The sequence below is a fragment of the Mus caroli genome, unplaced genomic scaffold (assembly GCF_978045245.1).
Source record: "Mus caroli unplaced genomic scaffold, Mus_caroli_1 scaffold_6, whole genome shotgun sequence".
NCBI classification, from domain to species: Eukaryota; Metazoa; Chordata; class Mammalia; order Rodentia; family Muridae; genus Mus; species Mus caroli.
The window spans coordinates 24,273,323-24,288,530 of NW_028227261.1; the positions used below are offsets into that span (position 1 = coordinate 24,273,323).

The following is a 15,208-nucleotide window of genomic DNA, read 5'->3' on the forward strand; positions in this document are numbered from 1 at the left end:
AATCTGATAGAAGGAACCTGCTCTTTGGGAGTGATGGTCAACCCTTAAGAGTTCCTATTCCAAGGTGTGAGACAGCCAGGCTCTCTAGAAAAGTTAATAATCTTTTAACAGTATAGCACTCACAGGTTTACAAAGTAATAAATAAATGTACACGCCGGCGGTGGGGAATCTTCAGGCTATACAAGCCTGCGATCTCAGTGCTTGGAGGTGAAGGAAGGCAGGCCAGGAACACAAGTTTGTCTTTGCCTTGGAAACACCGAGCATGTCTCAACAAAACAAGCCCTCACCTCTGCCGCCAGCAGCAACGACAAAACAAAAACAAAAACAAAAACAAAAAACCCAGAAAAACTAAAGGATTTTCAGACAGTAATGAAAGAGCATTAATCCAAGTGCAAACAGTTTGTAAAACTGGTCTACTTAAACTACAATTTTGTGCTCTTTTCTTAAAAGTCTAGTGTAGTAAGATGGAGTAGTTTGACCCTTTGGTGAGTGTTTTCCTGAGTCTTAACTGCGGCTTGTAGGAGGAGAAGGCTAACGGTATCACTTGATCAAAACTTCCAGCCCTATTAAGATGTGAGCTCAGAGCTTTCTAGAAAGCTCCCAGGTATCTGGTGACCATAGCAACTCAAGCCAAACTCTGCGGCCGCGAGCCCCGCCCACTGCCTTGGGGCCGCGACTGTTGATTTGCTCCTCGGCTTAGCCAATGGCCGGAGAAGCGGGTTGTGTTCCGGGAGCTCAATGGGCACCGATGGGCGGGGAGGCGGGAAGAAAGCCGGGAAGGGCGGGCCCGCACGGCCGGGCGGCTCCTGCGTGTTTCCGGCTCCGCTGCGGAAGGCTAGCGAGGGGAGCCGTTGGGCCCGCGCGAACCGTGGGGAGCGCGGGCATCGCAGAACGCGAGAGCGGAGCTCGGGGCGCAGCACGATGGGAGGGGAGCAGGAGGAGGAGCGCTTCGACGGCATGCTGCTGGCCATGGCGCAGCAGCACGAGGGCGGCGTGCAGGAGGTAAACGACGTGGCCCGCGCCGCAGCCCTTCTCCGCGGACGGCCGAGACCTCCCCCACCCCGGCCGCGCAGGTCCCCGGGTCCCCGTGCCCCAGCTTCCGGTCTGACCAGTCCGCGAGTGAAGTCTCGCTCCAACGCCGTCAGCGCCCTGCACCTAGCCCCCAAGAGCAGTTTTCCTTGTCCCAGAGTGACCCCAGAGCTTCCGCACCCACTCTGCGCTCCACGGGTGTTTCTGCTTTCATTTTAATGGTTACTGTGTAGAGCATCCCTAATGGTGATTACCCTTTAGAGCATCTCTGGGCCGACTCTTCTAGATGTGATCTGCATCTTATCCAGAGTGGAGCCTGCCTATCAATACTGTGTAGGGTAGTGAGAGCCAGGGGGGGCGGTTAGCACGTGGTCTCTTTATATTTGAAAGTATACTGACTGAGGAAGTGAACCGGAGACCTGTAGGTTAAGCTTCCTCCTGGTCTAGCCTCAGTTACCTCGTTTGTGAGATGAAGTTTAGGAATATCAGCTCCTGTTGTTTTCTTTTTCTTGAGTCAGGGTCTTGCTCTAGATCCATGACTTACCCAGAACTTGCTATATAGACCAAGTGACTGCCAAATCAGGGTCATCCTTCTCCCACTGTCTTCAAAGTGCGGGAACTTGGATGTGGGCCACCCTGCCTGGCACCTAAGTATTTGTCATTGTCGTGTACCAGACATAATAAGACTGGATCCTGGGGATGCAGACACGGAAGAGACTAGGCTTGGCATTTGGGGAATCTCTTGAGAGTTTCTTGCTTTAAAAAATTATTTGGAGCCGTGTGTTCCTTTAATCCCAGCACTCAGGAGCCAGAGGCAGGTGGATCTTTGAATTTGAGGCCAGCCTAGTCTACAGAACGAGTTCTAGTACAGCTTGGGCTATACGGAGAAGCCTTGTCTCGGAAAAAAAAAAAACAAAATCAAAGAAATTTATTATTATTATTATTAGTAGTAGTAGTAGTGTTTGTGACAGGGCAGTTTTAAGGGGCCAGTTCATTCCTGCCACCAGTATCTGGGTTTTTAGGGTTGAGTTGCTAGGATTTTGAGGCAGTCACTTTTACCTAGTGATTCATCTTGTCAGGATATGATGGTGCGTGACTGGAGTCCTAGCACTGGGGAGGAAGAGGCAGGAAAATTGCTACAAGTTAGAGGTTAGCCTGGTCAGTGTAGCAACTTCTAAGCCAAGCAGGGATATATAGTAAGACCCACAAATATAATAACCCCCAAATAACCCATAGGTGATGTTGAATGGCCAGACCTAGTTCACACAGTGGATGTGTAGCAGATGAGCTGGCAGAGGTAGAAAAGCCTGTGGCTGACTTCCCACATATTCCATTCTGTAAGCACCTGAGGGTCAGAGAGTGACAAGTTTACCCAAAGCCAGACCCCCAAGTCCCCAAGGAGACGGGATCCTGCCACCCGTCACTGGGGATGGCTTTCCATTCTGTCTTGGTCAGAGTGACCACTGCTGTGATGAAGCAGGAAGAGCAGCTTGATGAAAGGCCTTATCTCACTCACAGGTTCACAGAACCAGCTCATCATCAAAAGCAGTGGGGGCCAGAGCTGGAGCCAGGAGCGGATGCAACGGCCATAGAGGGGCATTGCTTACTGGCTTGCTCCTCATGGCTTGCTCCGCCTTTCCAGAACCCAGGACCACCAGCCCAGGGATGGTCTCGCCCCCAATAGGCTGGGTTCCGTCAATTTCCTTAAGCAGCTGCTCTAGAGGCTTGTCCGCAGCCTGATCGTATGGAGGCATTTTCTTAATTGGAGTTCCCTCCTCGCTGATGACTTTAACTTGTGTCAAGGCACATAAAACTGATTCGAAGTCTTTTTCTCTAGGTGCCTGTGTTAACCCAGGGCTTCTAAACCCTTGAAGTGGGGGAGTCTGTCTAATCTGCAAATGTGAACCTTCTTGTCTGCGTGTCCTAAACTGACACAATGTGAAAGTGTTTGGGAGTGAATTCACTTTGTTTCTGTGAATTCAGTGTCTAGAGGTAGGGATGGCGCCCGCCTGTTAGGATAAGTTCTGCCTCAGATTCAGAACCTTTCACTGGGGCTGGGGCAAGTGAGAGTCGTTGTGCTAACTGGGGACCGGCACCAGCTTGTGCTTCTCCCCCCAGGAGTTGACTGAGCATGGCCCTGTCATAAAACACTTGAGCCAAGACATGATTTCAGTGCTCCCAGCTTGCTGTGGATGTGAGGTGACCATCTCCCTAAGCTTTGCTCCCCCCCTCCCCAACGTGGTTTTTCTGTATAGCCCTGGCTGTCCTGGAACTCACTCTGTAGACCAGACTGGCCTCGAACTCAGAAATCCACCTCCTCTGCCTCCTAAGTGCTGGGATTAAAGGCATGCGCCACCACGGCCCGGCTCCCTAAGCTTTTGCTCCTTGTCTTTCCCACTGTGATGGGCCAAGCCTGAAGCTATAGGTCAAAATAAACCCTTTCCCCTCTTAAGTTGCTTTCCACAGGTCTGTGGTTTTGGTTGTTGGTTGTATTTTTTGCTTGCTTGTTTTTTTTTTTAAATCACAGCATGGGGATAAATAACTAGGAGCCGGGCGTGGTGGTGCATGCCTAATCCCAGCACTCGGGAGGCAGAGGCAGGCAGATTTCTGAGTTCGAGGCCAGCCTGGTCTGCAAAGTGAGTTCCAGGACAGCCCGGGATATACAGAGAAACCCTGTCTTGAAAAACAAAAAAACCAAAAAACCTAAACCAGCATTTCTGTGGGAAATGAGACAAGTCCCACTGCATAGCTGAGGCTGACTGTAAACCCGTGATCCTCCTGCCTCAGCCTCCTCAGCACTGTGCCGCCACACTCAGTTATTCTCATTCGAAAAATTCTAGAGGTGTGGTACTGCACACTTTGAATTCCAGCACTCAAGGCAAAGGCAGGTGTGTCTCTGGGAGTTTGAGGCTGGTTGGACTCTACGGTAAGATCCCGTCTGGAAAGCAACAGTGCTCTGAGAGATGGCTAACTTCAGAGCACATCCTCTTCTAGAAGACCCGACTTTGATTCCCATGTAATTCACCATGTAATTCCAGCTTCAGGGACTCCTACTCTGGCCTTTGTAGGCAACCGTCCATCCGTCTGTCTGTGCCTCTTCAGGGCTTCTTTTTTCTTTCTTTATTTTACATTTACTTATTTTTACATTACAGGTGAATGTTCGCCTGCGAGTGTATTGTGTGTGCAGTATGTGTGCTCCTGGTACTTTGAGGCCAGATGAGCTTGTCAGATCTGGAGTTACAGATGACTCTGAGCAGCCATCTCAAGTGCCCGGAACTAAATCCAGGGGCTCTGTGAGAGCAGGAAGTGCTCATCAGGGCTCAGTCCCCTTGCCAACCTGAGGGCAGGCATCTGTTGTTACAGTTGATCTGAATAAGGTCTGAGGATCAAGCCCTGCAGTGTTAGAAAGTTAGGAAGGAACATCCACAGCCAAGTCCCTAGCAGAGCATTTCTCCTACTCAGCCATAGCCCACCTCAGCTCTCCTGTCTGGAAGACAGGGTCACCCCACTCAACCTTTAGCCTGGATTGTTACTACCAGTGTGATGGATTCACTTGTGTGCCAGGCTGGCCTCTCAAGTCCCTTGCCTGTGAGTGCTAGGATCATAAATGTTCACCCCACTGTACTTGGTTTTATGAGTTGCTCAGAGACCCTGGCTTCAGCGTGCTGGGCAAGCACTCTGCCTGGGGGCAGGGATGCTGAAGGAGTGGTTCTATGCTTCTGCTATGTGGATTCTGGGAATAGAATCTTGATTGGTAGGTACCACTGAGCCATCTCAACTGGTTCCTTGTTTTTGTGGGATGATGTCATAACTCAGGATGCCTGAAATTTGCCATGTAGCTAAGGCTGGCCTTGAACTCTGTTCCTCCTGCCTTAGCCTCCTGGGATTATAGACATCTGCTACACTTCGTTGTTTGAGACAGGGTCTTAATATCCTTTGTCAACATAGAACTCACAGAGATTCCCACCTGCCTTCCAAATGCTGGATTTAAAGTGTGTGCCACCATGTGTGTCCTTCTGCGCTCTTGATATGTCAGGCTGTTCCTCTGCTCTTTCTTGTGTACTTGAGAGGAAGGCACTATGCCCAGCATCTCTTTCTTTTTCCCCCTTTGAGACTGGGTTTCTCTGTAGTCCTGGCTGTCCCGGAATTTGGTCTGTAGGTCAGGCTGGCCTCGAACTGAGGGGTTGCTACCTCCACTTCCTTAGTCTGGGATTAAAGGTGTGTGCTACCACCACCCAGCTTCATGCCCAGCTTCTTAAGAATTACTTTATTTTTAGGGGGCAGTGGAACTCAAGTTGTCAGACTTGGCACAAGGGCCCTTCCCATTGAGCTGTCTCTGTGGGGCCTTTGACTTTTCTGTCTGGCAATGAAGGCTTGGTCAAGGCATTTCAAATCACAGATGCAGAAGAAGTGTGTCTGGTGGGTCCACTGTGAATGTGTGTACATACACACAAGCTGAGCCGACTGCAGGAGCCTGGAGGGAGGCCGGCTGCTCAGGTTGGCGGTGCAGAGTAAAAATGTTCAAGTTCAAATTCTCCCTAAACTAGGGAGCTGTCTGGAGTTGAGGGCCCCCATCCTGAGCCCTGGGCCTCAGCTTCCTCCTCTGTCTTCCAGCTTGTGAACACCTTCTTCAGCTTCCTTCGACGCAAAACAGACTTTTTCATTGGAGGAGAAGAGGGGATGGCAGAGAAGGTGAGTGCCGGGGACCCCCTTTCCTTGGGCGGGCCTGGGAAGCTCACCTGGCCTTCCCAGGCCGGAGCAGAACGGGGCTGGGGAAGGGAATGTCAGTGACCCCCCCACCCCCACCCCGTCCTTTTCCCATGAGTTTCCTGTGATTCTTGACCAGTTTAATGGAGTCAGCCATCCCATTTTATGGAAGAGGAAGTTGGCTCAGAGATGTTTTACAGTCTGCAAAGTTTTGGACTGTACTGTGAGAGAAACACCGTGGAGACCAGTTTGCACTGGGCTTGCCTTATGTCCTGACTCGCCCTCACCCTGACAAGGCTTTTACTGGTTATCTGGGTTGCAGGAGTGGACAGACATTAAAATTTGAAGCTTAAAACAGGCATGGTGATACATGCCTGTAGTCTTAGCACTGAGTTTGAGGCCACCTGGAGCTATAGCATGCGATTCCCATCTCACAAAAGAAAGTGACAATTAAAAAATGACAGGCACAGTGCCTCAAGCCTGTGATCTCCGCACGTAGGAGGTGGTTGCACAAGCTTAAGAGTTTTGGTTATCCTTTTTTTTTTTTTTTTTTTTTTGGTTTTTCGAGACAGGGTTTCTCTGTATAGCCCTGGCTGTCCTGGAACTCACTTTGTAGACCAGGCTGGCCTCGAACTCAGAAATCCGCCTGCCTCTGCCTCCCGAGTGCTGGGATTAAAGGCGTGCGCCACCACGCCTGGCTTGAGTTTTGGTTATCCTTGGCTATGCAGTCGACCTCTAGGTTGGCTCATTAGACTCTGTGTCAGACCTACTGCCCCTTTCCCTCAAGTCACATGAGCTCCTGCCTCAGACTCAAACAAAACAGGAACTCTGTGTGTGCTGCTACATACTCGGTGCCCGGGGAGGCTGAGGCAGGAGTTTGGCTTAAGCCTTGTGTTTGAGACCAGCCAGGTACACTTAAAAAGGAGATAGGAACACTAGGAACTAAGTGTTGACAAAGATGTGCAGAGGTTGGCATCCCTGGGCACAGTCGATGGCAATGTCAGGACAGCTCCTCTAGCATAAAAACAGAATCACCACACCAAGGAGATCCGGTTCTGGGCAAAATTGGGAAGACACACACCTGTGATTCTGATAACATTATTCAGAATAGGCAAAGGGGGAGGGGCCTGGGGAGAAGGCTCTGTAAGAGGCAGCTGCAGCGGAGGGACTCTGTGTTTCCCAGAACCCATATCAGGTAAGCTCACTACTGCCTGTAACCGGCTGGAGAGGATCCAATGCAGTCTTCAGCCTTCATGGTCACTTGTACTCAGATGGGCACACCAGCACAGAGATGTACATAGGAATGAGTGGTGTTTGTGAGAGAGGGAAAGAGTCTGTCTACATAGCCCTGGCTGACTTGGCACTCACTATGTAGACCAGGCTGGGCTCCAAGTCAAGACTCCACTGCTTCTGCCTCCCAGGTGCCTGTCATGAGATGTAAGAAGCCCAGTCCTTTGACACACCCCTTACGTCAGTACTTACCAACTTTGCTGCTGAGGGCACATTGCACTGAGCTTGCATGCTTTTCCTGTAGTCTCAATTTTCAGTTTTATTCTAAAAGATACTTGGAGGCACTCCGGAGGCAGAGGCAGGAGATCTCTTGGGTTTGAGACCTGCCTGGTTTATGTAGTGAGTTCCAGGGCAGTTAGGCCTTCATGCAACGTCTCACGCACGCGCGCACACTCACACACACTCACACGCACACACATTGATACAGAAGCAGAAGAAGCAGATTTGTGCATCAGGGTGTGGCGCTTCCATGTCCTCTGGGCTTGTGCCCCAGCATCTTGATGTGCAGCAACTAGGAATGGTCTAGACCCCACTGTTTAGGGGACTTTTGGGGACTTTAATTGTATAAGTGTGGCTAACTAAACCATTGGCTGCTGAGCACCTCGGTCTGCAGGTTCTTCCCACTGCCTTCCTGTGCTGGGAGGTGGGGGGTGGGGTGGTGGAGGGCAGAGGGGAGGGGCTCGTCAGATCCAGCTCTCAGTTCCTGCCCAGTCTTCCTGGAGCCAGCCCATCCTGAGCATACAGGATTCTAACTGACCTGGTTTCCATCCAACATAAGGTGTTCCCACCAGTCTAGAAATACCAAGGGCTTATGGGCTTTGTGTCAAGCAAGAACCAGGGGAAAGACTTAGGCTCTTTCTTTTTTTTTTTTTTTTTGGTTTTTCGAGACAGGGTTTTTCTGTATAACCCTGGCTGTCCTGGAACTCACTTTGTAGACCAGGCTGGCCTCGAACTCAGAAATCCGCCTGCCTCTGCCTCCCGAGTGCTGGGATTAAAGGCGTGCGCCACCACGCCCGGCTAGGCTCTTTCTTTCTTTTGAAGATTTATTTATTTAATGTATATGAGTACACTGTAGCTGTGTAGATGGTACAGATGAGCCTTTATATGGTTGTTGGGAATTGAATTTTTAGGACCTCTGCTTGCTCTGGTCAACCCTGCTTGCTCAGTCCCTGCTTGCTTCAGCCCAAAGAATTATTTATGATTATACATAAGCATACTGCAGCTATCATCAGACGCAGCAAAAGAGGGCATCAGATCTCATTACAGATGGTTGTGAGCCACCATGTGGTTGCTGGGATTTGAACTCAGGACCTTTGGACCTTCAGAAGAGCAGTCATTGCTCTGACCTGCTGAGCTATCTCACCAGCCCCCAAGACTTGGTTTCTTGCTGTAGCTCATGCCCCCGGTGGGTGTAGTGTTTCTTTGCTCTGCAGGGATGCTGACAGCTAGACCTCCAGGCTTGATCTGTCTCCTTTTCCTCCCTAGAACTAGGTTACAGCTAGTCAGGCAGGATGAATGAAGCTCTGAGTGGTTTCGCTGTGCACTCCCCCGCTGTTGCTCGCTCATGCCTGGGCTTACTACTGTTCAGTGGTACTCTGTCATTCCTCTGTCGTTCCTTATTTGTAGCTCCCTCACTAGCCATTTGCTTCTATGGAGAGGCTATGCAGAAAGAGCCCAGACTCACTGCTTTCAGAGTAATTACTGTGTTTCCAAGGTGACCCATGAGGTGGGGTTTTCTTCCACTGTTAAAACTCATGGGCTTGAGTAAAGGTGCGCCAGGGTTGTTACCAAATCAGTCAAGAGGGAGCCTAGGTCAACGGACACTCGTGTGAGACTGTGGATCAGCACCAGTGCCAGGCCCCCATGTAAACAAACACTGTCAGTGTCTGTCACACGTTTGTCATGCTGTCCCTTGCTTCCCCAATTCCCTATGTCTAGCTTAGGTACACCTCGCTGCCTCCCCTCTGTCTTTGGCTGTTAGCAAGGAGTCTACGTTTTGGTCATTTCGTTATTTGTGTGTGTGGTACTGGGGACTAACCCTTAGGGCCTTGCTCCACCCCAGTCAGAGTCTTGATATATAGGGCACAGATAGCCGCAAACTTGAGACTTTTCTGCCTCTGCCTTCAGAAGGATGGGGCTGCAGGAGTGAGCTGCCATGCTTGGCTGTGTCACTGATTTTTTTTTTTAAATTTATTTAAATTCTATAAATGTTTGAACAGATATACTTCCCAGTTAGTGTAATAAATGTTTTGTAAAATTACTCTATGTTCAGAAAAATGGTTGAGGATTTGAGATGCTACAGAGAGATGAGGTGGGGTCCAACTTTGGGGGAGGGGGCATGAGCACAGCTCTCATCCTTCCGCTCAGGAAGAAAGGTGCTGCTGACGGGGTGGGCCTTGGTCTTCAGAAGACAGGGAGCTTGGCATTGTGAGAAACAGAAAAGGTGGCCTGAGAGCCACAATGGCATGGGGCTAGCCCCAAGGAACAAGGTTGTCCCAAGTAAAGGGAGCAACAAACAGCAGAGTGTGGTAGTTACCCAAAGAAAAGTTACACACATGCACCATACACACTAGCTCCAGCCAGGGGTGAGCATCAGTGTCCTGAGGAGTCAGAGCCAGTCAGCAGGGGACAGGCCAAACAGAAGGACCTGGGCAGCCTGAGTGTGGTAGGCTGCAGGCCGGAGGAGTGGGCCATGCTGTGTAAGGCTGCCAACTCTGTAACAAACACACACACCCCAACTCTAGGCGTTTCCTAGCTGGGGCCTGTGGGGCAGTTTAGAAGTTGAGAAAGGGCAGGGGCCTGGTCTGCCATTCCAACCCAGGCTGGGAAAGAGGGAGATTGGTTAGGCGGAGCTAGAAGACAGAATCAACAGGACCCATCCTTGAGCGACCCTGACCAGATGAATTCCCCTGTTGTCCATTGCTTTTGAATGTGTTGCTAACCCTGAGTGTGGTCAGGGTCGGGTTCATGTGTCTTTGGGTTGGGTTTAAGTGACTCTGTGGTCTGACCTACCAGACTGATAGAACGAACCATTCTTGTCCCTGTCAGCTCAGTAAAGAAAACACTGATGCTCACCCATCAGGTCCAGAACAGCTCACCCTTCCCCACCTGCCAGCACGTAGTTCCTAACAGTGTGTCAGTGACTGAGGCTTGACCCCAGGACCTCCACAGCTTCTACCTAGGCCACTGCTAGTGTGTTCTTTGGTGGGAGGGGCCCGGGAAGAAGGGTCAGGCTGTTCTAGTTGGCCTTGACTTTGCCCAGTAGCTCTTCTCTGCCCTCTTTAAACCTCCCGGGGCTAGGAAGTAATAGGACAAGTGGGTTGTGACGTGATTTATGGGATTGGAAGAGGGGAGGGCCCTTGTTCCTGCCACTCCTTGGCCAAGGAGTGAGTTCAAGGTCCCCATGATTACAAGCTGGTGACAAGGCTCTGTGGTGGAGCAGCCTCTGCTGCAGTTGCTTCGTGACCTCTGTTTCTCTCCGCAGATGCCTCTGAGATGCCCTGCCATGCCTAGCATTTCCCTCACTCCTGTCATTCCCCTTATTGGTGGCACTTGGGTGTCTTTTACCCTTGCAGTCTGTCTGAAGCTGACAGTGTGGCATGGGGCAGGGGCTGGGAGTGACGGGTAGAAGGGTCACAGGTTTTGGCAGAACCTTGGGTGGGGGAAGCTTATGGGTGACTCCGTGACTTCGTCTCCCCTCCTGCTTAGCTGCAGAGGGGCTTGGGAGATGGTTTATTGAGCACTGGTCACGTGAGGTGTGTGCTTTGTTTCAAGTGTGGAGGCCACAAAGTTGCAGTTTCTGAGTCTGTTGAGAGTCAGCTGGAGGTGAGACTGGAGAGAGGTTTGTGCTGGTGCTGGAGGCTGAGCAGCGAGGAAGGCAGCAACCTCATTCTAGTGAGAACAAAGTAGGCCCAGGCTGCATTTAGAGTGGGATGACTCGGGTCAAACTCCAGACCCGGGACAGGTGCTGTGGAGGCAAAGCATCATGGGAGCTTGCTCAGTGGATGTGAAAGGACTTGTAATCAGAGGCTCTCAGGCTAGGGATGAACCCAGCTTCTTCCCTTGGGAGGGGTCTAACCTGCTGATTCTGGCTGTGAATTTAAGTGCTGCCATTTGGGGCTATCTGCCCAAGATGGATGTAGGCAGGAAAAGAGGCGGTCGGGGAACAGGAAGTATGGACCTGAGTGCTTAGGGAAGGCTTCCTGGAGGGGCTGAGCTGGAGTTCTGCTTGTAGCAGAAGCCGCTAGGGACACGTCCTCACCAGTGCAGCTGTTGTAACGGCCTCAGTGGTAACACTGGGGTAGGCAGTGCTCTGTCCCTAGGCTTTAAGACACTGTCTCTACTCTGATGCTTTCCTGTCCTCCTTAGCTGATCACACAGACTTTCAACCACCACAACCAGCTGGCACAGAAGGCCCGGAGAGAGAAACGAGCTCGGCAGGAGACCGAGCGCAGGGAGAAGGCAGAGCGGGCAGCCAGGCTGGCCAAGGAGGCCAAGGCAGAGACCCCGGGGCCACAGATCAAGGAGCTGACTGATGAGGAGGCAGAGCGACTGCAACTGGAGATTGACCAGGTGAGGCTGCGCCACCCTCATCTCCTTCACCCCGACCCTACTGCACTGGCCTGGGAAGTAGGGCTTTGTCTCAACTCTGTCCTCTACCACAGAAAAAGGACGCAGAGGATCAGGAGGCCCAGCTCAAGAACGGCAGCCTTGACTCGCCAGGGAAGCAGGTAAGAGAATAGCAGGGCCTGCACTGTGGCTTCTTCTTTCAGTAGAATTCCCTCCTCACCCTCCCCTGTCCCCAGCCTTGGGACCCTTCCATACTGCAGAGCCCCACCCCAAACACATGGAAAAAGTAGAACAGAGCCAGTGTGGTGGCCATGATGATAATCTCAGCACTTGGTGGGCTGAGGCAAAAAGATTGATGCAAAGTTGTTCTATATAGTGAGAACCTTTCTCAATAGAAAATAAAACAATATTTTCTTATAACCCAGGCATAGTGTTTAACCCCAGCACTCAGGAGGTAGAGAAGCAGGTGCTTCTCTGAGTCCCAGGATGGCCAGGGCTCTGTAGAGAGACTGTCTGCTGCTGCTGCTGCTGCTGGTGGTAGAAGACTGTCTTTAATAATAATAGCAACAACAATAATAATAATACTTTTTGGTAACTGTGCTGGCCGTAGTCCTGGGACAAGAAAATCCACAGGTGGACTGACAAGATGGCTCAGTGGTTAGGGGCACTTGTTGCTTTTGCACAGGACCCAGGTTTGGTTCTCAGCACCTATGTGGTGGCTCACAACAGTCTCTAACTCCAGTTTTAGGGGTTCTTCTGAACTCTGTGGGTACCAGGCATGACCTAGATGCAAAGTACTCATATACTTGAAATATTTCTTAAACTGTTCCCGAGTCAGAGGGCAGCATGCAGGGTGGGCTGAGGGGCAGCAGCTCAGCCACAGCCTCTGTCACATGGTATAGTTTGAGCTGTTCTGGCAGAGATTGGGACCTGGTTTTACCTTTAGTTCCCAGTGGCCCATGATGTGCAGGCCTGCCATGCCTAGCTTGCTTTCTTGTGGCTGTTATGTGTAGCGGCCGTTCTGGGCCTGGCTTGGTGGAAGTCCCGTGTGTCAGGTAAGTCACTGAGCTTCCCTGACTGAACAGGATGCAGAGGAGGAGGAAGACGAGGAAGATGAGAAGGACAAGGGAAAGCTGAAGCCCAACCTAGGCAATGGGGCTGACCTACCCAACTACCGCTGGACCCAGACCCTGTCAGAACTGGATCTGGCAGTGCCCTTCCGGGTCAGCTTCCGGCTGAAGGGAAAGGATGTGGTGGTGGACATTCAGCGGCGGCATCTCCGGGTGGGCCTTAAAGGACAGCCACCGGTGGTCGATGGAGAACTCTACAATGAAGTAAAGGTGGAGGAGAGCTCGTGGCTCATCGAGGATGGCAAGGTGGTGACAGTGCATCTGGAGAAGGTACGAGCGTCCCGTCCTACCCTGCTGCTGACTCCATTGGCTGGGCTGCCTGCCTTGTGGGTTTATCCCTCACTTCGCTCTTTATAGTCAGGTTTACCTGTGTGCCTCGCTAGGGTGGGATGGGCAGAGTCGGGGTTGAGTGGTCTAAGCCTATCCCTCTCCATCAGCTTGCACGTGGGTTCTGTTCCATGCTTGTCTGAGACCTGCTGTGCCAGGCACTGTTGTAACAGAATGTACGGAAATCTGCCCCCAGACAGCCCTCATGTCTCCCACTCTTACCTTGCTAGAGGTGGGATATTTACTCCTAGGGTGAATATAGGTGGTGTCTGGAAAGAGCTGAGAGCACATGGACCCTTCCCTTCCCCTGGCGCAGACGGTGGCTTGGCTTTTTGGCTGCAGCCCTCTGACCGCTGGCAGTACTTGATTTTCCTCCCAGCCTGAATCTCCTTTCTTACCTCTACTCCCTTTTCTTTGTTTCCGTGCAATGCCTTAAGGCCCAGGTCGTGCTCCAGCTTCTCCTTCCAGCTGAGTGGCCACCCGCACGCTTTCTTGCCCCAGTTGATTGATTTGCAACTGTTGGCCTCTGTGTCTTCCCCAGCTGCTGGGCAGGCAGAGGTCTGCTTCTTCTGTACCCCCCCCCCCTCCCAGCACAGGCCTGCATGGGCCTTGGGTTGAGCTGTAATTCCTAGGTCATAGAATGGATTTTTCTCTTCAGATCAATAAGATGGAATGGTGGAACCGTTTGGTTACCAGTGACCCCGAAATCAATACCAAGAAGATTAATCCTGAGAACTCCAAGGTGAGTCCCAGTTGGCCTGGGAATCGTTTCTGTGGAGCTCCAGGGGTAGGTAGGCCAGTGCTGCACTCATTCTTCTCCCTGCCTGTCCCTAGCTATCAGACCTGGACAGTGAGACTCGCAGCATGGTGGAAAAGATGATGTATGACCAGAGGCAGAAGTCCATGGGCCTGCCCACCTCTGATGAGCAGAAGAAACAGGAAATCCTGAAGAAGTAAGCAACTCAGGCATGGGGAGGATTGCTGGGGGCTAAGGCCTGGGTGACAGCAGTGGGCCACTAAATGGGACTCCAGACTGCCCTGCCCACTTGCAGCACAAACTAGCCAAGTTCATGGTTCTGTCTTGGCTAGCCTACCCTGTGTGGTGCTGTCACCTCTAGGACAAGGCCACCTTAAGAAGAGGAAGCAATAGGTAACAGGCAGCCATGGCCACCTGCTGGAACCTGGTGCCACTGCTGGTACTTCCCTTCCGGCCTAAGGGCTCAAAAGCAGGCAGGCTTGGTCCAGGTTTTTCAGGGTTCTGAGGTGAGGCCCAGTGTGAGGAAGTAGGGTCGGTAGCTCAGGGCTGAGGTGGATAGCTGAGGTCACTTTTCCACTTCTGCTTCCTAGGTTCATGGATCAGCACCCAGAGATGGATTTCTCCAAGGCCAAATTCAACTAGTTCCTGGGTTTACCTTCCTGAACTCTTGCAATTGAGCCCTTAGCCACTCAACTTCCTTTCCTGGGACCTGGGAACCTTAGGGCTGGGGCAGGCATGGGACTTCCCAGGCGTGTGAGCTCCAAGGATTCACTGGAGAAGGGCTGGGTCTTGGGAGTCTTGTCCTTGCCATTCATCCTGTTACACATTAAAACTATTTACCCTCTTCCACCTGTGTCCCTCGTCTAGATCCTCTGTGGCTCCAGCTGCTGGGAGCTGGGATTTTGGCTTCTAGCCCTGAGTCTGCTGTGTAGCATTCTACCACATGCTAGGGCAGGTGTTTGACTCTGGATCTCAATTTCTCCTATGACTTTAGGGAGGACTATGACAAGGGAATTAAGTTTTAGTTTACATTGTGTGTGCAATATATATATATATATTTGTGTGTGTGTGTGTGTATATATACACTCCTTTTCTTCTTGCAGTGCTGGAGATCAAAGCTGGGACCCCACACACATGCTAGGCAGCACTATGGATACCCACCCACCTGGTTATTTTGTTCATGCCTAGACCCGGATAATACAGCAGCACCCAAGAGAAGAGGCCAGTTTGATTGCTGTAGCTTTACCTGGGTCCTATAGAGTATCCATTCGGAAACTAGCTAAATGGTAGTTACCACGTCCCAGAGGATGCACGGAGACAGTAAACAAGGGCTGTAAGGGAAGTAATACTTCCTGGATAGTCTGTGGTCACTGGGCTAGCTTCTGCTTCAGGGAGTCCC

The 15,208-nt window shown here is 51.4% G+C and overlaps 1 protein-coding gene across 2 annotated transcripts; it reads left to right on the forward strand.

Annotated features, from left to right (window-relative positions):
* The first annotated feature begins 804 nt into the window (after positions 1 to 804).
* Positions 805 to 14,656, forward strand: Nudc (nuclear distribution C, dynein complex regulator). 2 transcript variants are annotated; one of them, XM_021159865.2, is made up of 8 exons: positions 805 to 1,002; positions 5,644 to 5,721; positions 11,395 to 11,598; positions 11,691 to 11,756; positions 12,681 to 12,995; positions 13,711 to 13,794; positions 13,887 to 14,005; positions 14,400 to 14,656. In XM_021159865.2, exons 1-8 carry the CDS (start codon positions 922 to 924, stop codon positions 14,449 to 14,451), a joined length of 999 nt encoding a protein of 332 aa, XP_021015524.1. In that variant the 5' UTR covers positions 805 to 921; the 3' UTR covers positions 14,452 to 14,656. The 2 variants fall into 2 exon arrangements, with proteins under 2 accessions (XP_021015524.1, XP_021015526.1); XM_021159867.3 differs by lacking the exon at positions 805 to 1,002 and adding an exon at positions 3,003 to 3,021.
* The last annotated feature ends 552 nt before the right edge of the window (positions 14,657 to 15,208 follow it).

Coding starts and splice junctions, on each gene's coding strand:
- Nudc (XM_021159865.2), top strand. CDS start 922: ATGGGAGGGGAGCAGGAGGAGGAGCGCTTCGACGGCATGCTGCTGGCC. Junction 11,599..11,690: donor TGCAACTGGAGATTGACCAG/GTGAGGCTGCGC, acceptor CCTCTACCACAG/AAAAAGGACGCAGAGGATCA. Junction 13,795..13,886: donor TTAATCCTGAGAACTCCAAG/GTGAGTCCCAGT, acceptor GCCTGTCCCTAG/CTATCAGACCTGGACAGTGA.